Source organism: Chanodichthys erythropterus, chromosome 17 (genome assembly GCF_024489055.1).
Source record: "Chanodichthys erythropterus isolate Z2021 chromosome 17, ASM2448905v1, whole genome shotgun sequence".
Taxonomy (NCBI): domain Eukaryota; kingdom Metazoa; phylum Chordata; class Actinopteri; order Cypriniformes; family Xenocyprididae; genus Chanodichthys; species Chanodichthys erythropterus.
Genome location: NC_090237.1, coordinates 5,469,780 through 5,494,755, shown reverse-complemented (window position 1 = coordinate 5,494,755; position 24,976 = coordinate 5,469,780). Strand labels below are relative to the sequence as shown.

Below are 24,976 nucleotides of genomic sequence, written 5' to 3'. Positions count from 1 at the left end.
CACAATAATTTGTGAAAATCAAAATTAAGATATTTAAGGAATACCAATAAATGCATGATAAAATACATTTCTTTGAAAGATTCAACAAAGAAACACTCAACTATGATTGAAATTACATAGGAAATGAATACGGGTCATTTTTTACCCATGTTGTACATTAGAAGGGGTTTTCATAGCTTGTGCATCATAAATATTACATAAAAGAGTCCAAATACAATTATATTTTGTATTTTTACACTATGTAATGTTTTATTTATTAAAACCAAGTACTCATTTAATAAAGTTAGTGTTTTATGCAGTTTTACATTTATTCCAAAATAATAACTAAAGACAGTAACATATTATTTGTAAACTAATGTTCAGCTTTTATTTTTAATAATCATTTTATTTTCATCATTTGTCAAGCTTGTACATACTGGTCACAGTCATGAAGATAAGTACAGTAATCTACCTTTAATTTCCTTCAGCTGATGCTCACTAAAACCCCACAGTCAAATCTGCCTGAAAAACTGCAAGTGTACAGGACAAAAACTGTTTTAAACACAAAGAGTGTTCACACCAAATATTGATTTGATTGAGTGGATAGAATTGAATTAACAAATAAAATCTATTTATGACATTATTTTTTGAAAGCATCCTCACTTTATAGCATTTTTACTGAACTGCAGAACTGTATCTTTTCAGGAAGGTTTCTTCAAGTGTCTTGGAGATGTTGCCACTGTTCTTGTGGATTTAGTCTGTGTCGTTTTTTTCTTTTTTCTTTTCTGATTCTTCATGTAATCACAGACAGACTCAATGATGGTGAGATCAGATCTCAGTGTGGATCATACATTTCCTATTTATTACTATTATATATTACAATTATACTTCTGTTTAATTTTTAAATACCTTCAGTTCTTTCATTTGTTGAAATGTCTTTGTAACACTACAATAAGGTTTGATTTGTTAACATTAGTTAATGCATTTATTAACATGAACAAACAATGAACAATATATTTTATTAGTCTTTGTTAATGTTAGTTAATGTAAATGTTTAAAGCTTTTTGGATCGAGGCATCATTCACACTAACCAATCTTTGTCATATTTGTCAGTAACAGGATTTGTGTTCCTTTATTTAATCTCATTTTCTATAGTTGACTCTGGTTATCTTTTGGAGAAGTCGTCACACAGAGTTTCACACACTGTCCTGTCAATAATCACTCAATGACTTTAATATCATTCTGAAAAATATAACTGTGTTATTAGTGTTACAGAGCCTCATGTTCCCATTCAGTCGGTCACGTTCGACGTACGTCGGACAGACCGACGAATAGGAATCTCGCCAGAGAAGCCAATCTACTTCGAGTGTAACTAAACGAGCCAATGCACATTGGCATGCAATCATCTGCATCAGCTGCTCACCTCGCAGCGCGGGTATATAATGAGCAGCAGGTGCGTTGCATCTTCAGCTTTTCGCTTCGGAGCCGAACTACTGCAAACACGGTGGTTTCTACGAGCGAGTGTTTGAAGAACGGACTTCAACGAGCCAGCTCTCTCTCTGACTGCTCTTCTCGTCCGGTGCAGGAGGAACAGCACAGCAGCGGGGCCGATTTTTTCTTCTTTGCTTTGTGTTTTGCCTTTTTTATTTGAGCAAATTAAGCTGTGTATCAGCGTGAAGGCCGTTTTCACGGCTGGTGACGGTGCGCTTTAAGAGCGCTAAAAAGCTGTTCTCACAGCTGGTAAGAGCAGCGTCTGCAAAGAGAGTGCACACGACAGGCTGCACATTCCCTGTCTGTGCTGCAGCGGCTATTCCCCTGCGTGCTTCAGCACCTAAAAGAGTCAGTCCTTGAAAGAGCTTACACGAGTAGTTCGCGTCTTTTTAAAGATGTCGTTCTACTTGTGTGCTGCTGGATGCGGTCGTTACCTGGCGCCCCGGGATGGTCACCAACGCTGTATCGCGTGCTTGGGCTTAAGGCACGCTGAGGCGGCGTTTGTGGACGAGTCATGTACCCATTGTGGGATGATGACCGTCGCGGAGTTGCGGTCTAGACTCCAGTTCCTGCAAAGGGGCGGAGTCCCGGTGCCGTTGCCTCGTTCCAATCCTCCTCAGAGGGTTGCTTCGGGCAGCGGCACTGGTGACCTGAGGATCACGGTGAGCGCGCTTCCTTCGGGGAACCAACCCCCTAGGAACCCTCATCCCTCCTGCACTCCGCAGCCAGTAGAGCTGCCGGGGAGCGTGGTGGACCACCCCAGAGGTGTGTACCATCCGTATCCTTCGGAGCTCCCCAGGATGACCGGATGTCGATCGCTGCATCGGAGGGTGAGCCTGATACTTCCGCGGATGACGATTCGGCGCAGCTGCCTCCCTCGGGAGTGACAACTGTGCCCGATTCAGACCCGGAAATGATGGCTATGCTTTCCCGGGCCGCCAACAGGGTCGGGCTCGTGTGGAATCCTCCACCGTGTCCCGAGCCCTCGAGGTTGGACGATTGGTATCTTGGGGTGGCAAGGGCTGGTTCTCAGCCCCCACCCCAGTGCCTTTCTTCCCGGAGGTGCATGAAGAGCTCACTGGCACGTGGACGGCACCTTTTACTGCCCGAAACCGTGTCGGTGGGTCCTCCTCCCTCACCACCCTTGACGGCGGGGCAGCGAAGGGTTATACGCGCATACCCCCTGTGGAACGGGCCGTTGCTATGCAACTGTGCCCTAACTCCACCTGGCGGGGGAGCCGTCTCTCCCTTCCCGGGCCTGTAAGCACTCGTCGGATCTTACCGGCAAGGCTTACCAGGCCTGTGGGGAAGCTGCCTCTGCCCTACACGCTATGGCGTTGTTGCAGGTCCATCAGGCCAAGGCACTGAGGGATCTGCACGAGGGTGGTCATGACCCACAAGTTCTTCAGGAACTTCGTGCCGCGACGGACCTCGCGCTTCGTGCGACGAAGGTTACGGCGCGGTCAGTGGGTCGTGCGATGTCCACACTTGTGGTCCAGGAGCGCCATCTCTGGCTGTGTCTCGCGGACATGAGGGATACCGACAAGGTCAGGTTTCTTAATTCCCCCGTGTCCCAGACCGGCCTCTTCGGCGACGCGGTCGAGAACTTTGCCCAACAGTTCTCGACTGTACAAAAGCAGTCTGAGGCCATCAGTCATATCCTGCCGAGGCGGTCAGCTGCTGCTCCACCACCGCCCGCAGCACCTCAGACTGCTCGTCGCCGAGGGCGCCCCCCTGCGGCCGCCCCCGCTCCCGCGCCCCAGCAGCAGCAGCCTCCGGCTAAGCGGCGCCGTGGAGCCGGTCGCGGTCGGGGGGCCCAGCCCGTCCCGCCACCCCCCAAGAAGAAGGGTGGCAAGGCCAAGTCCAAGCGGCCCTAGGACGGGCGACCCGGAGATGGAGAGGACTGCTCTACAGGAGGTGGTGACCGCACCGCTCCTTCCCCCGGAGGAGGGCCGGGTGGAAAATCTTTTGTTTCCTTTTGTTTTTGTTCCGCCGCTGGCCCAACAGCCAGCGGTACCCAAATTCTCAATAAAAGAGCAGTTTCCTCTATCTCCGGGTCCGAAGAGGGCTCGGAGAGCAGTGGGAGGGCAAGAACCTCACCACTCTCATCCCCCTCTTCTCTCGCCAGCGGACAGCAGCGAGCAGCAGGCAGTCAAAGCCTCGACTGCTCCCTCTGTCCACCCGTGGAAGCAGGTAAGTGTTGCACAGCACACTGTGACGCCGCGTCGGGCCGCCTCGCAGAGAGAGCCCCCGGGCCGCGTCCCTGCGTTCCACCTCGCTGCCCCGCTGCGGGTGCGCCTGTGGTTCCTCTGGTCCCGCTGGTACGGTCTCTGGGGGCCTGGTTAGCGCTCACCAGTCCGTCCCGCTGGCTCATTCGGACCATCAGGCTCGGCTATGCGATTCAGTTCGCCCGGCGTCCCCCCAGGTTCAGGGGTGTCCACTTCACTGTAGTGAAAGATGTCGATGCCCCTGTCTTGCGTGCGGAGATCGCAGTCCTACTGGCGAAGGATGCGATACAGCCGGTCCCTCCAGCCGATATGAGGTCAGGGTTCTACAGTCCCTACTTCATTGTACCCAAGAAAAGCGGCGGGTTACGACCGATCCTGGATCTGCGCGTCTTGAATCGGAGCCTTCACAAGCTACCGTTCAAGATGCTCACACAGAAACGCATTTTCGAATGCGTCCGTCCCCGGGATTGGTTTGCAGCGATCGACCTGAAGGACGCGTACTTTCATGTCTCGATCCTTCCGCGACACAGGCCTTTCCTGCGGTTCGCGTTCGAAGGTCGGGCATATCAGTACAGAGTCCTACCCTTCGGGCTGGCCCTGTCTCCCCGCGTCTTCACGAAGGTCGTGGAGGGAGCCCTTGTTCCCATGAGAGAACAGGGTGTTCGCATTCTCAACTATCTCGACGACTGGCTCATTTTAGCACAGTCCCGGGATCAGTTGTGCGAACACAGGGATTTGGTGCTCAGACACCTCAGCCAGTTGGGGCTTCAGGTCAACTGGGAAAAGAGCAAACTCGCCCCGGTGCAGAGGATCTCTTTTCTCGGTATGGAGTTGGATTCGGTCGAGCAGATAGCACGCCTCACAGAGGAACGTGCTCGGTCAGTGTTGAACTGCCTGAATACGTTCAACGGCAGGACAGCGGTCCCACTGAAATTCTTTCAGAGGCTCCTGGGGCATATGGCGGCTGCTGCGGCTGTAACACCGCTCGGTCTGCTTCATATGAGACCGCTTCAGCACTGGCTTCACGGCCGAGTCCCGAGATGGGCGTGGCAGCGTGGCACGTTCCGGGTGTCAATCACTCAGGAGTGCCGCCGAACCTTCAGTCCGTGGTCGGACCCCTTGTTTCTTCGGGCAGGAGTGCCCTTAGAACAGGTGTCCCGGCATGCTGTGGTGTTCACAGATGCTTCTGCCACCGGCTGGGGTGCCACGTACAACGGGCATGCAGTGTCAGGGGTTTGGACGGGACCCCATCTGCATTGGCACATCAACTGCCTCGAGTTGCTGGCAGTACGCCTTGCTCTGAGCCGCCTCAAAGGCCTGCTACGGGGCAAGCATGTACTGGTCCGTACGGACAACACTGCGACCGTTGCGTACATCAACCATCAAGGTGGTCTACGCTCCCGTCGCATGTCGCAACTCGCCCGCCATCTCCTCCTGTGGAGTCGGAAGTTTCTGAGGTCGCTTCGCGCCATTCATGTCCCCGGTGTGCTCAACCGTGTGGCCGACGAGCTATCACGAGCTGCGCTGCCAGGAGAATGGCGACTCCACCCCCAGGTGGTTCAGCTGATCTGGAGAGAGTTCGGAGAGGCTCAGGTAGACCTGTTTGCCTCACCAGAAACCTCCCACTGCCAGTTGTTTTACTCTCTGACCGGGGGAACACTCGGGACAGACGCACTGGCACACAGCTGGCCCCGGGGCCTGCGCAAATATGCGTTTCCCCCAGTGAGCCTACTTGCACAGACTCTGTGCAAAGTCAGGGAGGACGAGGAGCAGGTCTTGCTGATTGCGCCTTACTGGCCCAACCGGACCTGGTTCCCAGAACTCTCACTCCTCGCGACAGCCCCTCCCTGGCCCATTCCTCTGAGGAACGACCTTCTTTCTCAGAGACGGGGCACTCTTTGGCACCCGCGTCCAGACCTCTGGAAACTCCATGTCTGGTCCCTGGACGGGACGCGGAGGTTCTAGGTGACTTACCCCCGAGGTACTTAACACCATCACTTCGGCTCGCGCACTGTCTACGAGACGTGCTTACGCCTCGAAGTGGAACCTGTTCGTCGAGTGGTGCTCTTCTCGCCGGGAAGACCCCGAAGATGCTCGATCGGTGTCGTGCTTTCCTTCTTGCAGCAGGGGTTGGAGCGTAGGCTGTCCCCCTCCACCCTCAAAGTCCATTCTGCTGCTATCTCCGCTTACCACGACCACATAGATGGCAAATCTGTTGGTCAGCACGACCTGGTCGTCAGGTTCCTTAGGGGGCGAGACGGTTAAATCCTCCTCGTCCCCCTCCATACCCTCTTGGGACCTTACTCTGGTGCTCAGAGCACTTCAGATTGCTCCCTTTGAGCCTTTGCTGTCAGCAGACTTAAAGATTCTGTCTATGAAGACTTTGCTGCTGGTGGCATTGGCCTCCGTCAAGAGGGTAGGGGACCTGCAGTCATTTTCGGTCGACGAATCGTGCCTACAGTTCGGGCCGGGTGATAGCCATGTGGTACTAAGACCCCGGCCTGGCTATGTGCCCAAGGTTCCTACCACTCCCTTCAGGGACCAGGTAGTGAGCCTGCAAGCGCTGCCCTCGGAGGAGGCAGACCCAGCCCTGGCTTTGCTCTGTCCAGTTCGCGCCTTGCGACTGTACATAGACAGAACTCGAAGCTTCAGGACCTCAGACCAGCTCTTTGTCTGTTACGGAGGCCAGCAGAAGGGAAAGGCTGTCTCCAAGCAGAGGATGGCCCACTGGATAGTGGATGCCATCGCCCTGGCTTACCAAGCTCAGGGCGTGCCCTGCCCGCTCAGGTTGCATGCTCACTCCACGAGAGGTGTGGCATCCTCCTGGGCGCTGGCTCGTGGCGCCTCGCTAACAGACATTTGTAGAGCTGCGGGCTGGGCGACACCTAACACGTTCGCTAGATACTATAGCCTTCGTGTCGAGCCGGTCTCCTCCCGTGTTCTCGCCTCAGGTCAGAGGCACGGAGAGGCCCCGGCTTAGTGTCGGCTTGCTGCGCTACATGCGCGTTCTATTCTCCAGAGAGTCCCTACGGGCAGACCCTGTTGAGTCCTCCGGTTACCCTTCGGCAGCCGACGTGGCGGAGCGTCTGGCGCCAGGCCTATACTCCGTTGTATCCTTGAGAACCGGATTTAGGCTGGGTTCCATATGTGTGACCCTACGGGGATCCCATATGGCTTTTCCACGGCTGCTCTTAAACGAAGCCCGTGTCTTTCCCTCTGGGAGAACCCATCTCTATCGAGTTGGAGTCACCCCAGTTCTTCCATATGTAGCACAGCCCTACAGGGTTAGTCCATATGTACTTCTCCACATAACTCCTTCGGGGAAGGATGTGGCTTCCGCAGCGTTCCTTCAAACGAAGGTTACGCTTTCCCAGCGTTATCCAATAGTCTCACTGAATGGGTTTTGGAACAACAGTGATCGACCCTCTCTGTGTGTTAGCCCTGTCCCACCGTCCGCAGGCAAGGGGGTTCAGGTGGCTTACAACAGAGCGCTGGAGGAGGGCAGCTCCTGTGGCGCTTTGGTAGGGATTCCTATTCGTCGGTCTGGGTCTGTCCGACGTACGTCGAACGTGACCGACTGAATGGGAACGTCTCGGTTACAAAGGTAACCCTCGTTCCCTGAAGGAGGGAACGGAGACGTACGTCCCGTCGCCACAGTTGTTGTCCTGCTGTGCTGCCGCCTGCTTGGTTCGGCTCCTCAGCGAAAACCTGAAGATGCAACGCACCTGCTGCTCATTATATACCCGCGCTGCGAGGTGAGCAGCTGATGCAGATGATTGCATGCCAATGTGCATTGGCTCGTTTAGTTACACTCGAAGTAGATTGGCTTCTCTGGCGAGATTCCTATTCGTCGGTCTGTCCGACGTACGTCTCCGTTCCCTCCTTCAGGGAACGAGGGTTACCTTTGTAACCGAGACGTTTCTGTCCGCCCCTGTGACCTAGTTTCCCCGTTCTGTTGATTAGTTCATTTGATCCACCTGTGTTTTGTTAATCATCCCATCACCTTGTTTAGTTCCTTTGTTAGTCCCTTGTATATATACCCTGTGTTTCAAGTCTTGTGTTGTCCGGTATTGTTTGTGCTAAGTTGGTGTATGTTCCTTTGGATTCCTGTTTCTCTACAAGTAAAGACTTATATTCACTCTATCTCCTCATTGTGTGCTTTGTATACCAGCTACCGTAACAGAATACCGGACTGAAACAGTTTTGCAGCGATTTTCCGTTTGTTTTTTTTCTCCTTGTTTTTCCCGTCACCATGGACCCTGCTGTTGCCCTTTTGTGCCTGGAGCAGAGGGACCGCTCCCTAGAATGTCACACACCGCAGTAAAGATAGTTTGTGGTTTGATATTCAGATTTCTTTTGGCTATAAATACGCAGTGCGCTGTCATAGACATGCAAATAATACCGAATATCGTTCTCCATGATTTGTGAATTAAGGTGACGCTGTCCTTTGGGCCGAAATCAGGGTTTTTTTTTTCGTAGCGACTCTTAATTTTATAATGGCTATAGCTCCAAATGTTGGACATTTAGAGGAATGAAACCGCTGTCATCTTCACCAGCTTGATCTGTGAATTTTTTCACAGCAAAGCTCTTGTCCATAAACCCCTTGGTAAGTCCGCCAGTAAGGAATGTGAAAGAAAGGCGTTCTTCATGTTTAACGTCTATTACCAATAAACACGCAGACTGCTGGAATAAAATAACATTGTTTTAGGTCGAGCTCGATTTGTGAAAACTTTCACAATAGCATTTTATCTATATTATATATTATCTATATTATATCTATATTATATGGTATATATATTTAAGGTCATTTAAATATATATATATATATATATATATGGTCACAAATATCACTATTTTGATCTGTGAAAACTTTCACAGGTCAGTTTTGGTAAGCTGACCCTTCCCTGGGTCACTAACATCGCTATTCTGATCTGTGAAAACTTTCACAGTTCAGTATGGGTCAGCTGACCCTTCCCTGGGTCATGTACATCACTTTTCTGATCTGTGAAAACTTTCACAGTTCAGTACGGGTCAGCTGACCCTTCCCTGGGTCACTAACATCGCTATTCTGATCTGTGAAAACTTTCACAGTTCAGTATGGGTCAGCTGACCCATCCCAGGGTCACTAATATCGCTATTTTGATCTGTGAAAACTTTCACAGTTCAGTACGGGTCCGCTGACCCTTGCCTGGGTCATGTACATCACTATTCTGATCTGTGAAAACTTTCACAGTTCAGTACGGGTCAGCTGACCCTTCCCTGGGTCACTAACATTGCTATTCTGATCTGTGAAAACTTTCACAGTTGAGTATTGGTCAGCTGACCCTTCCCTGGGTCACTAACTTTGCTATTCTGATCTGTGAAAACTTTGACAGTTCAGTACGGGTCAGCTGACCCATCCCAGGGTCACTAACATCGCTATTTTGATCTGTGAAAACTTTCACAGTTCAGTACGGGTCAGCTCACCCATCCCTGGGTCACTAACATCACTATTTTGATCTGTGAAAACTTTCACAGTTCAGTATGGGTCAGCTCACCCATCCCAGGGTCACTAATATCACTATTCTGATCTGTGAAAACTTTCACAGTTGAGTATTGGTCAGCTGACCCTTCCCTGGGTCACTAACTTTGCTATTCTGATCTGTGAAAACTTTGACAGTTCAGTACGGGTCAGCTGACCCATCCCAGGGTCACTAACATCGCTATTTTGATCTGTGAAAACTTTCACAGTTCAGTACGGGTCAGCTGACCCATCCCAGGGTCACTAACATCACTATTCTGATCTGTGAAAACTTTCACAGTTCAGTACGGGTCAGCTGACCCTTCCCTGGGTCACGTACATCACTTTTCTGATCTGTGAAAAATTTCACAGTTCAGTATGGGTCAGCTGACCCTGAGATGGGTCAGCTGACCCGTACTGAACTGTCAAAGTTTTCACAGATCAGAAAAGTGATGTACGTGACCCAGGGAAGGGTCAGCTGACCAAAACGCAACTGTGAAAGTTTTCACAGATCAGAAAAGTGATGTACGTGATCCAGGAGAGGGTCAGCTGACCAAAACGCAACTGTGAAAGTTTTCACAGATCAGAATAGTGATGTTAGGGACCCAGGGAAGGGTCAGCTGACCCATACTGAACTGTGAAATTTTTCACAGATCAGAAAAGTGATGTACGTGACCCAGGGAAGAGTCAGCTGACCAAAACGCAACTGTGAAAGTTTTCACAGATCAGAAAAGTGATGTACGTGATCCAGGGAAGGGTCAGCTGACCAAAACGCAACTGTGAAAGTTTTCACAGATCAGAATAGTGATGTTAGTGACCCAGGGAAGGGTCAGCTGACCCATACTGAACTGTGAAATTTTTCACAGATCAAAATAGTGATATTAGTGACCCTGGGATGGGTCAGCTGACCCGTACTGAACTGTGAAAGTTTTCACAGATCAGAAAAGTGATGTACGTGACCCAGGGAAGGGTCAGCTGACCAAAACGCAACTGTGAAAGTTTTCACAGATCAGAAAAGTGATGTACGTGACCCAGGGAAGGGTCAGCTGACCAAAACGCAACTGTGAAAGTTTTCACAGATCAGAAAAGTGATGTACGTGATCCAGGAGAGGGTCAGCTGACCAAAACGCAACTGTGAAAGTTTTCACAGATCAGAATAGTGATGTTAGTGACCCAGGGAAGGGTCAGCTGACCCATACTGAACTGTGAAATTTTTCACAGATCAAAATAGTGATATTAGTGACCCAGGGATGGGTCAGCTGACCCGTACTGAACTGTGAAAGTTTTCACAGATCAGAAAAGAGATGTACGTGACCCAGGGAAGGGTCAGCTGACCAAAACGCAACTGTGAAAGTTTTCATAGATCAGAATAGTGATGTTAGTGACCCAGGGAAGGGTCAGCTGACCAAAACGCAACTGTGAAAGTTTTCACAGATCAGAAAAGTGATGTACGTGACCCAGGGAAGGGTCAGCTGACCAAAACGCAACTGTGAAAGTTTTCACAGATCAGAATAGTGATGTTAGTGACCCAGGGAAGGGTCAGCTGACCAAAACGCAACTGTGAAAGTTTTCACAGATCAGAATAGTGATGTTAGTGACCCAGGGAAGGGTCAGCTGACCCGTACTGAACTGTGAAAGTTTTCACAGATCAGAAAAGTGATGTACATGACCCAGGAATGTATATATATATATATATATATATATATATATATATATATATATATATATATATGTATGTACCATATTATACAAAAAACGGGGGCAGAGCAAAGAGAAACACGGCCACGAGATAAAATGCTATTGTGAAAGTTTTCACAAATCGAGCTCGACCTAAAACAATGTTATTTTATTCCAGCAGTCTGCGTGTTTATTGGTAATAGACGTTAAACATGAAGAACGCCTTTCTTTCACATTCCTTACTGGCGGACTTACCAAGGGGTTTACGGACAAGAGCTTTGCTGTGAAAAAATTCACAGATCAAGCTGGTGAAGATGACAGCGGTTTCATTCCTCTAAATGTCCAACATTTGGAGCTATAGCCATTATAAAATTAAGAGTCGCTACGAAAAGAAAACCTGATTGCGGCCCAAAGGACAGCGTCACCTTAATTCACAAATCATGGAGAACGATATTCGGTATTATTTGCATGTATATGACAGCGCAATGCGTATTTATAGCCAAAAGAAATCTGAATATCAAACCGCAAACTATCTTTACTGCGGTATCGCACACCTTGGATTTTTTTGGAGTTGGCGTGCCTCACACACTATCCTGACCGCTCGCTCTGCGTGTTCTACATCTCCAGCCTTAGCGAGCGGTCCCAGGCACGCCTCCCAGGGAGTGGTCCACTCGTGGAGTGGGTGCTGGTGAGTAACGACTCACCCTTCACCATTGGCCCCGCGGAGGATGACTTCGCCACCAGTCCCACTCCACTGCCAGAAGCCAGTCAGACACCATCGACGAACGTCACAACGGAGATGTTTCACGTGCCCACCACAGACTGAGGAGGCAAGCCTGCCATGATGGATGAGCCTGGACCGAGGAAAGGATCGGACAGTACCATCGCCCCGGAGCCAACCTCACAGCAAGGTTCTGACCAGGTGCGCGAGCCGGTTACATCATCTGACATCGTGGGAGTGCTTGTGGAGCTCGAGGGCTGGGAGGAATGCTCCGCCCACAACACCACCACGATGGAAACAATGACTGACACTGGCAAATATGCTGAGGAACTGAAAGACATTTTTTTGGCTGATTTTAATTGATTTTTCCGGAGAGATGATTTCCCATTTCCCTGTTTTTAATGAATCTCCTGAGCTCCCTGAGGACCATTCTCCCGTGTTCTCCAGTTCCCCATCTGCCCACCCAGCTTCCCTCTCCCGCCTCCATCACCCAGCTTCTCAGCCAGTTCCTCAGCCCCACCATCACCTCTGCCCTTCAGCTGCTCGACATCTCCCACATGCCAGGTGGGGATGTCGAGCATCTTCAGGTCCTCTGCTCCATCCACTCAAGAGGATCCCCTGCCTCCACTTCCAGCCTCCATGCCCCCTGCTCCACCTCGGCCCGTCGACGCTTCGGTGTCACCCTGGCTCCTCCCTCCCTCGGCTCCACCGGACACCATCGGCCATACGGCTTCTCCCTGCTCCCTCGTCTTTCCGGCTCCACCTTGGTCAGTCGTCCACCTGCCTGCACCTACGGCTCCATCTGGCTCCTCCTTCCCTCCAGCTCCGCCTACATCCTCGGTCCCACCGGCTCAGCCTCTGCCCTCTGGACGTCCGCCTCCTCCTCGGACGCTCGTCACCATGGCTCCTCCTCGGTCTCCAGGACCATCGGCTGCGCGTGGGCTCATCGGCTCTTCAGTTACATCTGGGTCTCCAGCTAAATCTCCGTTAGTTGTCCCCAGGGTGTCGTCTGCCCCAAAGCTGACTCCACCATGGCTCCTCCCACCTGCGACTCTACCCTGGGGCCTCGTCCTGGCTGGCTTCTGGGGTACCATCTGGCTCTTCCTGCTCCTGGCTTTCCCCTGGCTCCTCCCACCCTCCACTCCTCCTTGGACTGTCATTATTAGTTTCCATGGACTCTTTTCTTTTGTTTGTTTGTGTTTTCTCCGCCCTCCTCCAGAACCCCCTCCCTCCCTCCTCTGGACTCTTGCGGCGTGAGGACGCGCCTATTCGGGAGGGGGCGAACTGTTACAGAGCCTCATGTTTCTGTCCGCCCCTGTGACCTAGTTTCCCCGTTCTGTTGATTAGTTCATTTGATCCACCTGTGTTTTGTTAATCATCCCATCACCTTGTTTAGTTCCTTTGTTAGTCCCTTGTATATATACCCTGTGTTTCTAGTCTTTTGTTGTCCGGTATCGTTTGTGCTAAGTTGGTGTATGTTCCTTTGGATTCCTGTTTCTCTACAAGTAAAGACTTAGAGTGAATATATCTCCTCGTCGTGTGCTTTGTATACCAGCTACCGTAACAATTAGATTAGTCAGATTGTGTTTGTCTATGAGTATGACTTAATTTTATTAATAATAAATGCAGAAATATAGATTTTTTTTCAAAGGGTTCACAAATGTATTCTTGTCACTGTATTCATATTGAAATAGTTCTTTGTTCAGATGTTTTAGTTCTAAATTTATATTGTCAGGGCCTCATATTCACAGTGATGCTGCCCTCTGCTGGTGAACAACATCAAACACACTATGATCATTCCATCTTCATTTGCCCTTACACATTCTTCTTATCAACTCAAAACTACAGTGATCTTTCTGAATATAACTGGGAATTTATAAATATAAAGAAAAGGAAAAAAAAGTCTACAAACACAAACTCCCTTCCTGTCCTTCACCTCAAGTGAAAATAGTGTTCATTTTTACACTTGTGTTTTGCTCTCTCAAATTACCGCGAGAGCTGTCTGGGGCCTCATGTATAGAACTTTCTGTAAATTTCATCCTAAAAGTGCGCATATGCACAAGTTTTCAGAATTATAAAACCATGTGTATGCCAGATTGAAGCTGCAATAAAACTGCAATTTGGACCTTCAACCTGTTGAACCCCAGTGAAGTCCATGTGGAGAAAAATCCTGTAATATTTTTCTTAACCTTAATTCGACTGAAAAAAGAAAGATATAAACATCTTGGATGACATGGAGGTGAGTAAATAATATGATTACTTGGGAATGTCGTCATATGGCCAGAGACATGTGCGATATAGGTTTTGTGAAATGCTGCCACTGAGTAAATTATAAGGAAATTTTAATTCTGAAGTGAACCAACCCTTTAAATCAGATTTGTTGATTTTGATGTTTTCAATTTGTATAAAAATATTTAAACATTAGTTGAACTACATACTATGTCTTATTTAGGCTACTGAGAACATTGGTTATATATGGTTAATATTAGGAACTGGATTGTTCATAATAGTGTGAAAAAAAGAACATACTATATTTAATCACTTAGCTCCTTTACTGAGCATCATTTTTATATAATTGAAGACTTTACACTGTTGATGCATAGATACAATTAAGATAAAGATAAATAAAACAACTGATCCTGGAATGTGCCTATCTATAGGTTAAACCCCGCCTCCGCACAAGAAATCAGCGCCTACTTCATAATTGCAACGTTAGCCCCGCCCACTGGAGTGTTACAAATTTTATTTGACTATACAAAGCATTTTCAGATTTCGTGTTTTCGCAGTTTCCCCTATTAAATCCAGTCATGCAGCAGGTTCTTCTGCCACTCAGTCCAGCTGTTCCACATCATACTAAGTATAGTGTTATAAATGTACATATGTTGTTTTTTTTTTTTAAATGAAAATATAAAAAACTTTGCAGGATTTACGATATTGATGACTGTTAAAATGCGTCATCACAGTCTGTGAACAGGGTCTTATAGCCATACAGGACAAAAATAACATTACCTTTTAATGCGTTAAACATTACCTAATGCTAGGTAGCTATAGTTTATTTTCAAAAATGTGAATGTCTCAGTTGAGTTTTATTTATTTGTTACTGCGATTTCACTGTAGATTCTTTGATAAATCAATCTCATTTTGGCGCAGGCTTTGCAAACAGACTTTTATGATATGGACCCAATAGTAATGCGACAACATGTGAGTAACCGTGTTAATTCTAATTCCTGATCTGATATTAATGATTCATGTACAGTCAGATGTTCTTTGTCTATGTGTCAGTAAGTCAAACCAGTGACTAAACGCTCAACTTCACATTATTTCTCTTAGTAGGATTAAAATAATCTGTTATTTAAACTGTGATTAAATTATATAAAGAAAGCGATGGGAGAACGCTCCCTATGCAATCGCTAGAGCTGTCAATCAAACAGAGCGAGTTTATCAGTGATTGGACACGTTTTATTGAACAAATCTCTTAGTTACAATATGTTTGTTTAGTTACGATGAAAGCATTCCATTTAGTGAGCAGAAATTGAGTTGCAATTACAAGATCACTGCATTCATATGCTCAACATGTCTGTGATCGACTACAATGTTCATCACTGCAACCTTTCATGCCACAATGTAAATATAATGCCATAGATCTTGGCTTTTCACGATTATTTAACCTTAAGAGCTGTAATAGTAAAAATGTGCTAAAAGCTTTTGAGAGAGTAATACTTAGCTATTTCAAATGGAAAGATGTCAGCCAATCACAACAGTGGGAGTTCATAGTCTCACAGCAGACACGCCCCTTAAAACAGAACGTTCAAATCAGAGGGCTAAAATCAGTAAAAAATGCCTTTATTTCAAAATTATGACAATTTTTTTATGTAAAAAGCAAACTAACATTATAAGTGCACCTCAGGAAACATCATAAAACAATTAAACAATGCAGTTCATAAAATTAGAACCACATCAACTTTTAAGTTTGGTTTATATACAGTATTTACAAGAGAAACGTCAGGTCAACAACAGCTGGGGTTCAGCAAGAGAAGAGTATAAATCAATGTAACTCTGATTATTCAAGCATTTAACAAAAATAAATAAAAATAAGTCTTACAACAGATCCCCATCAGTGTCGCCAACTCCTTTTAATTTAAAGTAGCTAAATCTGATTGTTAAATGTCACTAGACGATGTCATAATGGCGATTTCACTGATTTATATAAATAGAAACATAGATCAGTGAGTGCGATAAGAATCTAGAAAAGGGTTGTCCGGGAAGTTACTAGATTTGTCACTAGGCTTTTAAAAAGGGGCGAAGGAGTCACTAAATCTAACAACAAAATTGCTAAAATGGCAACACTGATCCCAATAGGATAACAACAGACAAAGGAAATAATATAAGCTTTGTAATGAATTACAGAGAAACAGCAGAAGCAATACACATCAACAGTCAACAAGCTCTCTCTTTTCTGCAGATCAGATAAGATTTATACACTCCTCCTTTTGTTGAGGACCAATCTGCAGATGATGAGCACTCTCACCTGGCTGTACCTGCTCAGACAAAGAAGAAGAAGAAGGGGTGTGGGGGGAAAAAACACTACTCCAAATAAAACAATGTGATCTCCTTGTGTCTCTGTCTTCAGTCTCTGTAGCTCCTTTTTCACCATCAGCTGATCCTGAGGGAACAGGACTGACGTCTAAATAGTGAGAGTCCTACAATAAAACACACAGACAGTCACATATGGGCCTGGTTTCACAGACAGGTCTTAGATTAAGACAGGATTAGGCCTTATTTCAACATTTAAGTAGCTTTTATAAACTTGCCTTTAAAAAAACAACATTACTATCTTGAGACAAAACAATGGCACTGATATATTTCAAGATATGTTAGTGCAAGTTGCTTTCAATTAAAACAGCTCATACATGGATTTTAGTCCGGGATTATAGGATTAAGCCTTGTCTGTGAATCCAAGGGCTAGAGTTTGAGACATGACTGCTGTCACTTCACATCAGGAAATATACTCTAGATACATGAACTCAACCACAAGCTGCTAAATACTAGTAAACAACAACCTAAAATCTGTTTAAAAAATAAAATATTGAATATTTTATTTAAACAAAATAAGAAGGATTAAATGCATATTATTTAATGCAATTTACAGTAAAAAAACAAAACAAAAACCTTACACAGCTAAAAGCACCATTTATTTACATATGAAGCCTGTTTTTTGCTTTGCTTAAAAATGGATATTGACATTTTATACTTTAGAGGGGCTGTATGTAAACATTTTCATGCATTGCGTATTTTATTGCAAATGTGTGAACAGCCTGTAGCAAAATTAGAAAACGAGACCTTCCCTGACTTCCTAGGTTGTCTTTGAAAGCCAGTAGAATTAATTTTATGTGAAGGACTCAGGAATTTTTTTCTGGGAAAATCCAAAAGAAATCATCATAACAGTGTAATTTTAATTAGTTCTGAAGATGAACGCAGGTCATAGGGGTGTGGAACGACATGAGGGTGAGTAATTAATGACAGAATATTAATTTTGGGGTGAACTAACCCTTTAACCTCATCTGTCGACATAATGTTACTAAATCACTTTCAGTCACTGTTTTGGCTGAGGCTCATTCAGGTCTCTATGGAGCGAACAATGGCACAAACTATAAGTTGACGGATGCAGTTCACTTAACAGCCACTGGTGTCGCTAATTTAAAAAAAAAATCATTTATCTGACTCACAGCAGATTATTCAGTATTTCCAGAATATACTGTAGAGTAGAGAATCTGACTTGTAGGTTTAGTTTATTATAAGACAGATCCAGTTCTCTCAGGTGTGAGGGGTTTGATCTCAGAGCTGAAGCCAGAGCAGCACAACCTTCATCTGTGACTCCACAATTCTTTAGCCTGCAATGAACAAACACACCGTTTAGCAACAACTTCATTACAAACTCCAGTGAATCTCATGCTAGTTAGATCATTATACTTCAGTTTCTCTAATCTGCAGCGAGGATCCTCCAGTCCAGCAGAGAAAGCAATCACTCCTGAATTTCCTATTTTATTCTGAGAAAGATCCAGTTCTCTCAAGTGTGAGGGGTTTGATCTCAGAGCTGAAGCCAGAGCAGCACAACCTTCATCTGTGATAGCACAATTCATCAACCTACAGAGAACAGTGACATTTTTCACTTTCTGAAACAAAACTTAACTGTCACAAACTATGTCAAGTACTTTTGTTTTTACAGAACTGTCACAAGGATACTATTGCATAATATTTGTTAATTCCATGTTTTACAATCAATATTTTATTACTAGTAAATGTACTCCTACTATTATTAGGTATTTATTTGGCACTTTTATGTTCATGTGGTTCCTTTTTATTAAAACTAGCAGATTTCATAATGGTTAGTTTTTGTTATATGAAGGTCAATAATAAACTATAAAAATCTTTCTATAAAATTATAAAATCTATAAAAATGTTATAAAAAAATATAAAAAGTGTATTACATAATAAACCCCACTACAATTATCGTAAACCTATAAACAATCTCAAAATGTATTGTTGACAATTATTTACATATATTTTTTACATACACTACCTTTCAAAAGTTTGGGGTTTAATGGTTTTTAAAAGAAATCTATTACTCTCAACAAGGCTGCATTTATTTGATAAAAAAGTTAAATAGCATGTAATATTTTTTCCAATATAAATGAACTGTTTTGTAATATATGTTATAATGTTTCCTGTGATGAAAAAGCTGAATTTTTCTAGCATCATTACTCCAATCTTCAGTGTCACATGATCCTTCAGAAATCATTCTAATATGCCATTATAAATTTCTTTACATTCACTTTTGATCAATTTTGTCATAGTTACCAGGGCAGTCCACCCTGGGCTATTACCGCACTATCATGGACTCCATTCCCCATAATCCTTTGACCAGACTAATCCACCAATCATTTTATACAGCTGTGTCATATTAGCCTCATTAGCTCACCCTATATAAGCCTGTCTTTCATTTCAAATTTTGACTGTTTGTACTGCACTTCTGAGCTGTTGTATCTTGATTTCCCGTGTCTTGGTTTTCTGCCCTATGTTCTGGATTACTCTTTGCCCATGTACCCTGCATTGTTTTGTTTGTTTGGATTGCCTGTGTTTTGACCGATTGCCTGTGTTTGGATTACGATTGTGGATTACCCTTATATATTACCCTTATATACCTAATAATATTATTATTTAGAAGAAATATGAGCAGAGTATTTTTATTGCACATTATTTCCAATCAAGATTTTTCAATTTGTCTCTATGCAAAAGTGTCTTTAGATGGAGAAACCCTATTACTAATATTTATCTATTGACCCTTGTTTTTGAAGTGACACAATATGCTGTAAAAAATGTTATTGTGCTGAGGTTTATCAATGACATTTAACATAAATGTAATTAATGTTCTTGATAGTGACCTTACCTCAGTTCCTCTAATTTACAGAGATAATCTTTTAGTACATCAGAAAGGTGCTTGAGTCCCAAATCTCTAATCTTATTTTCAGTCAGATCCAGATCTCTCAGGTGTGAGGGGTTTGATCTCAGAGCTGAAGCAAGAGCAGCACAACCTTCATCTTTGATTCCACAATGGTACAGACTGCCAGAAGAAAAATGAAACCCATTTTGTAGTTTTTACTATGTTCTTTTAATTATGAATATCTACAGTATGTCTGTAAATGTCATTGGGTTTATGTGTGTGTATGTAATAGTGGAGTTTCTACGATGGAAAGCAAACCATTTGCGAAAGAATGCAAAAGCATTGACTTATTATTTTTCCTCTCGTCTCATATTTTTTTTACAACCATTATTTCATATTTTTTTTACATGTCCCCTTTACGGGCTCTGTAGTTTTATAACCAGATCCAGTCCATGAAAATATTCATAGGAATTATATTTCATTTTTATTTATTTATTTATTTTTATATGAAATTCATAACCTGACATGCGCATGAAAAACAACAAAAAGAAGATCTTACTTCAGTTTCTCCAGTTTACAATGAGAATCCTTAAGTCCATCAGATAGACGCTTCACTCCAGAATCTCCTATTTTATTCCCAGACAGATTCAGTTCTCTAAGGTGTGAGGGGTTAGAGCTCAGAGCTGAAGCCAGAGTAGCACAACCTTTATCTGTGATATTACAGTCATCCAATCTGTAGAGATTAAAAACTTTAGTACAATAAATTTAACACAGTAAAAACAGTTTAAAAAGTGTCTTGCTGCGAATGCAACACACGTTCAATTGACGGATATCCCGTACCGTTGGGCAGTGGTTCCAGGGACTTAATTTTCCTTGTCTGTATAAAATCAAATTATTTTATTCATAAATATGTGTGAACAGATTGTTTTGTTAGTTATATATTTAAATTACTTCTCCAGAGAGGCAGTCACCCTGTTTTTTTTTTTTGTTTTTTTAAATATCAGTGATACTGAAAAATAATTATATTTTACAGAACAACAATATTACAATATTAAAATTCATGGCTTTCTTTGCTTTTAAACATTAAACCACAGAGCTTTATGGGCTCATATATCACAATATGTTATCAAAACTAGGAGAAAGGCTCTGGTTATAGGTTAGGCCACTATTCACCCTTTAAAGTCATTGGAAACGTGGGTCAGTACTAAAGGAAAATCACAGATCCTCCAGCATGAGTGCCAGCACTGTCTGTAAAATGTTTTTATAGTGTAGCGATCATCTGTGTCACTTACTGTGCTGATCTGAATTCTTTAACCACAGGAAGCAGTTTCTGAAGAACTTTATCTGAAGTATTTTCTTTTCCAACAAATTTATTCAGCTCAAACACATCCATCACTTGCTCTAATGTCAACATTACAAAGACTAAAGCTGACCACTGAGAACAGGAGAGTTTGACTTCAGCTAATGTTCCAGATTTCAGATACTGTTGTATTTCATCCACTAGTGAATGATCACCCAGTTCATTCAGACAGTGGAACAGATTGATGGATTTCTCTGGAGAGCAAGTGTCACTGATCTTCTTCTTGATGTACTCAACTGTTTCCTCACTGCTGTCAGAACTGATGATTGTATGTTTTATTAGTCCTTGAAGGAGAATCTGATGAGACTCCACTGACAGACCCAGAAGAAACCGCAGGAAAAGGTCCAGATGTCCATTTTTACTCTGCAGAGCCTCATTCACAGCTCTCTGATGCAGCTCAGATAATGAAACATGTTTAATCCTCTCCTTAACTTTAGACGGCAAACTCTGTTTGGTGATTTGGTCAAACACATTTCTGTTGTTGTTTGTACAGGAGAGGTGCACATATAGAGCCGCTAGATGTTCCTGAACGCTCAGATGAACAAAGCAGAAGACTTTCCCCTGATACCAGCCAAACTCCTCTCTGAAGATCTGAGTGCACAATCCTGAGTACACTGATGCTTCTGTCACATCAATGCCACACTCTCTCAGGTCTTCCTCATAGAAGATCACATTGCCTTTCACAAGCTGCTGAAAAGCCAATTTCCCCAGTTTGAGGATCATTTCTTCATCTGTCACGTTCTTCTCATAGTCCTTCTCATGTTTGATGTTGGTCTGAAGGATCAGGAAGTGTGTGTACATTTGAGTGAGACTCTTGGGAATCTCTCCACTCTCTGCTTCGCTCAACATCTTCTCTAGAACAGCGGCTGAGATCCAGCAGAACACTGGGATGTGGCACATGATGTCGAGGCTCCTTGATGACTTCAGGTGTGAGATGATTGTATTGGCCAGACTCTGATCACTGATTTTCTTCCTGAAGTATTCCTCCTTCTGTGGCTCATTGAAGCCTCGTACCTCTGTCACACGATGGACACACTCAGAGGGGACGAGATCAGCTGCTGCTGGTCTGGAGGTGATCCAGATGAGAGCAGAGGGAAGCAGATTCCCCACAATGAGGTTCATCAGCAGCACGTCCACTGAGGCTGATTCACTTACATCACACAACCTCACATCGCTCTGAAAATCCAGAGACAGACGACACTCGTCCAGACCATCAAAGATGAACAACACTTTATATTTGTCACTGGATATTTCCATTTCTTTTGTTTCAGGGAAAAAGTCATGAAGAAGATCTGAAAGACTGAGCGTTTTGTCCTTCATCAAGTTGATCTCTCTGAAAGGAAGTGGAAATATGAGCTGGACGTCCTGATTCTCTTTCCCTTCAGCCCAGTCCAGGATGAACTTCTGCACAGAGACTGTTTTTCCAATGCCAGCGACTCCCTTTGTCAGCACAGTTCTGATGGGTTTGTCTTGTCCAGGTAAAGGTCTAAAGATGTCATTGCATTGGATCGGTGTGTCCTCTGTTGCTGCTCTCCTGGATTGTGTCTCAATCTGTCTCACCTCATGCTCATTACTGATCTCTCCACTCTCACTCTCTGTGATGTAGAGCTCTGTGTAGATCTCATTCAGGAGTGTTGGGTTTTCCTGCTGTGCTGTTCCCTCATACAGACACTGAACCTTATTGTTCAGATTTGATCTAAACCTGTTGAGGACTTCAGCAGGATTAGAGTCATGGCTGTAAAATCAACACAAGAGAATATAAGTTAAAGAGGTACATGTATAGCACCATAAAAAGAGAAGGCTATTTTGTCTCTATATAATATATTATATAAAATTCAGAACACCAGCTTTTGTTTAAACAGATGTTTTGTAATTTGTCAAATCCTGTATTTTACCTGACACTAGGACACATGCTTTCATTAAAGTCTTGTGGTTGATTTATAGACTCGTCATATTTAATTTTCTTACAGACAGGTTCTGTGACACCTGGTCTGCGTCGCAGGATTGACCTTAAACAGCAAGAAGTAAAAAATCAAGTTCTTTGACAATAAATTGTGTTACTAACTGAATAATTCTGTAAACAGCTTTGTTGCTTTTTTTATAATAAAATATATATGAAAATGTTATTTTATTATTTTAAATTGATATTTAATATATGAGACTCTACCATCTTGTAAGGAAAATTTGAAACTACAGAAATAAAACCTAAATTAATTAAATACATAAAAAGAATAGTTTCAAAGGGTAATAAAATACTGATAAACACACATTTATACATTCTATATTAATGTTCCCAATTGCTATGTAGTTTGGCAGCCATAAACCACTGATACAGTGAGGCTAATGAGTTAGAAAACTTGATAAAAATAATATAGTTATTATTAATAAATGCAACTATTTATTCAACTTATATACGTTTCACATGAGGCCATTGTGCAATTGTGTACCTGTGAATCTGCCTTCTGTCTCCACCCTTAAATTCAGGTGGAGGATCTATAGACCAGTCACTCTTCATGGACACAACGCTGGGTGAATCGGATCTCCCCAACTGAGCCAAACTGTAACAGAACAGAACCTCTTTCTATGTTAGATAGTTCAATCAACCTTAGAGTGAGACTAATGAACAAAAGTTAGATTTTTTTTTTTTTTTTTTTTTTTACAGTGCATTACCAAATTTAAAAGTAGAAAAGCTGTAACCTGAGCAATACAATGTAAGAATATCAAATCAAGTTAAAAGTACCATCAATTCATCATGCAAATTTCCTGGTGAAAAAAAATCAAACCATAATGTACATATTTATAATATTATTTGCATATACTGAAATTAAAAGTAACACCTTAGATCCAGCTGTGTCTCTCCACTTTTAAATTCAGGTGGAGGATCTATAGACCAGCCACTCTTCATGGACACACAGCTGAGCTCTGGTGAATCGGATCTCTTCTGCTGGACTGAACTGTAATATAGCAAACAAGATGGCTTGGTGACATAATTGAATTTGTTTCAGAGGCAAACAAACTTTTTCTATATTTTAGATGTCCACTGTAGTCTTTTACAATAAAAATCAGGAAGAGTGTATTAAAGGTCCCGTTTTTCGTGGTTTTTTGAAGCTTTGATTGTGTTTATAGTGTGCAATATAACATGTGTTCATGTTTCGCGTGTAAAAAAACACAGTATTTTTCACATAATTTACTTATCTGTATACCGCTGTTTCCACTGTCATAAAAACGGGCTGATGACTTCCTTGTTCTATGAAGTCCCTCCTTCAGAAATACGTAACGAGTTCTGATTGTGCCAGCGGCTCCTGTGTTGTGATTCGACAGCAGCTTAGCGAACCTTGCCCGGAAAGGTCACGCCTCTTACCATAACGTGGAGATGCATGCGCTCAGTGTTATTGTAAACATGTCTTTAATTTTACCCTATCAATTTGAGCCGGAATCAGACCCGGTGATTGGACTGTGGGATGAAAATAACAGCGTTTCGACGACATGGCGACAAACACACTCTACAAACGCAACTCTTGTGTATTCCTGTGGGCGGAGGTTAGTCAAAAAACTGTTTTAGTGACGTCATTAAAGAAGGAAGTAGAGGGATGTAGTCCAAACTGGCCGTTCGATGTAGGCGACTTCTGTTAAATAAAATATCTCGCTTGGCATTGAACTTTGAGCTTTAAAATTTTACAGATTTTATTTATACTCTAACAACAACATTACACACTAACTAAAGTTTGAAACATGGGATCACGAAGAGGGGACCTTTAACAATGAAAAATGGTTCGTTTTATTTCATGTCGTCTTTAATGAGTAGCCTACCTGCATCCTGGAGAAAAATCTCCATCTTTGAATTGTTGTACGTGACTCATTCTGTCCTCAATGGAGCTGCACTCACAGGTGCATCTGAGAAGTCGGAAATCCTCCTCCAGTTACTCTGAATAGAAAGGACAGAAACATTAGTAGTTTCTACCATTTCCTATTTTGCCTAATTTTTAGTGCTCCCCCACCACTAGGTTTAGCTTGGTATGATCCATTTTTCTTTATCATTTCCAACTGTAATTTGATGTGATAAAACAGTCAGCCACAGGAAGATTAAGAACTGTCACACGCTCATTTACTACGAAACGAGTTTTTTTTTTTTTTTTTTTTTAAAAAGGAAGAAGAAACAATGATAGACGACGGCTTGCCTGTGTTTATGCATATTATTTTTTATTTTTTTTTTGTATTTTTACTTGGTTTATATTCTATTGTTTTTATTATTATTATTATTATTTTACTATTAAAGGATTATTATTTTTCTTATCTCACAAGTTAGATTAGCAGCGAGTTTGGTAAGGAAATAAGATAGATGGCGTCAGCAAAATTATAGACCTAAGATCGAATTTCGGGAAGAAAAAAAAAGCGATTGAATAATATTAGTCCAAAAAATCCAGTACAACAATAAGAGGAATATAGTAGTAGTTCGTGGATTGAGAGAAAAAAAAAAAAGGTAAGGGGAAAATAATAAACGCGCGCTAACATCAAAAGAGCGCTAACGTTACGTCGACGGCTCTCGGACCACTTGCTAGTTTCGCATCGATTTCAGTGG

General features: G+C 43.5%; 1 protein-coding gene across 3 annotated transcripts; it reads right to left on the bottom strand.

Annotated features, from left to right (window-relative positions):
* Window positions 1–15,017: 15,017 nt before the first annotated feature.
* On the bottom strand, window positions 15,018–24,347 carry LOC137004416 (NLR family CARD domain-containing protein 3-like). Of its 3 annotated transcripts, XM_067364706.1 has the most exons (10): window positions 24,208–24,347; window positions 23,235–23,351; window positions 22,845–22,955; window positions 22,293–22,406; window positions 20,330–22,132; window positions 19,597–19,770; window positions 19,044–19,217; window positions 17,567–17,740; window positions 17,323–17,487; window positions 15,018–16,296 (listed from the first exon to the last, which is right to left on the bottom strand). In XM_067364706.1, the coding sequence occupies exons 1-10, from the start codon at window positions 24,255–24,257 to the stop codon at window positions 16,281–16,283; spliced, it is 2,898 nt and encodes a 965-aa protein (XP_067220807.1). In that variant the 5' UTR covers window positions 24,258–24,347; the 3' UTR covers window positions 15,018–16,280. The 3 variants fall into 3 exon arrangements, with proteins under 3 accessions (XP_067220807.1, XP_067220809.1, XP_067220808.1); XM_067364708.1 differs by lacking the exon at window positions 17,567–17,740; XM_067364707.1 differs by lacking the exon at window positions 22,293–22,406.
* Window positions 24,348–24,976: the final 629 nt, after the last annotated feature.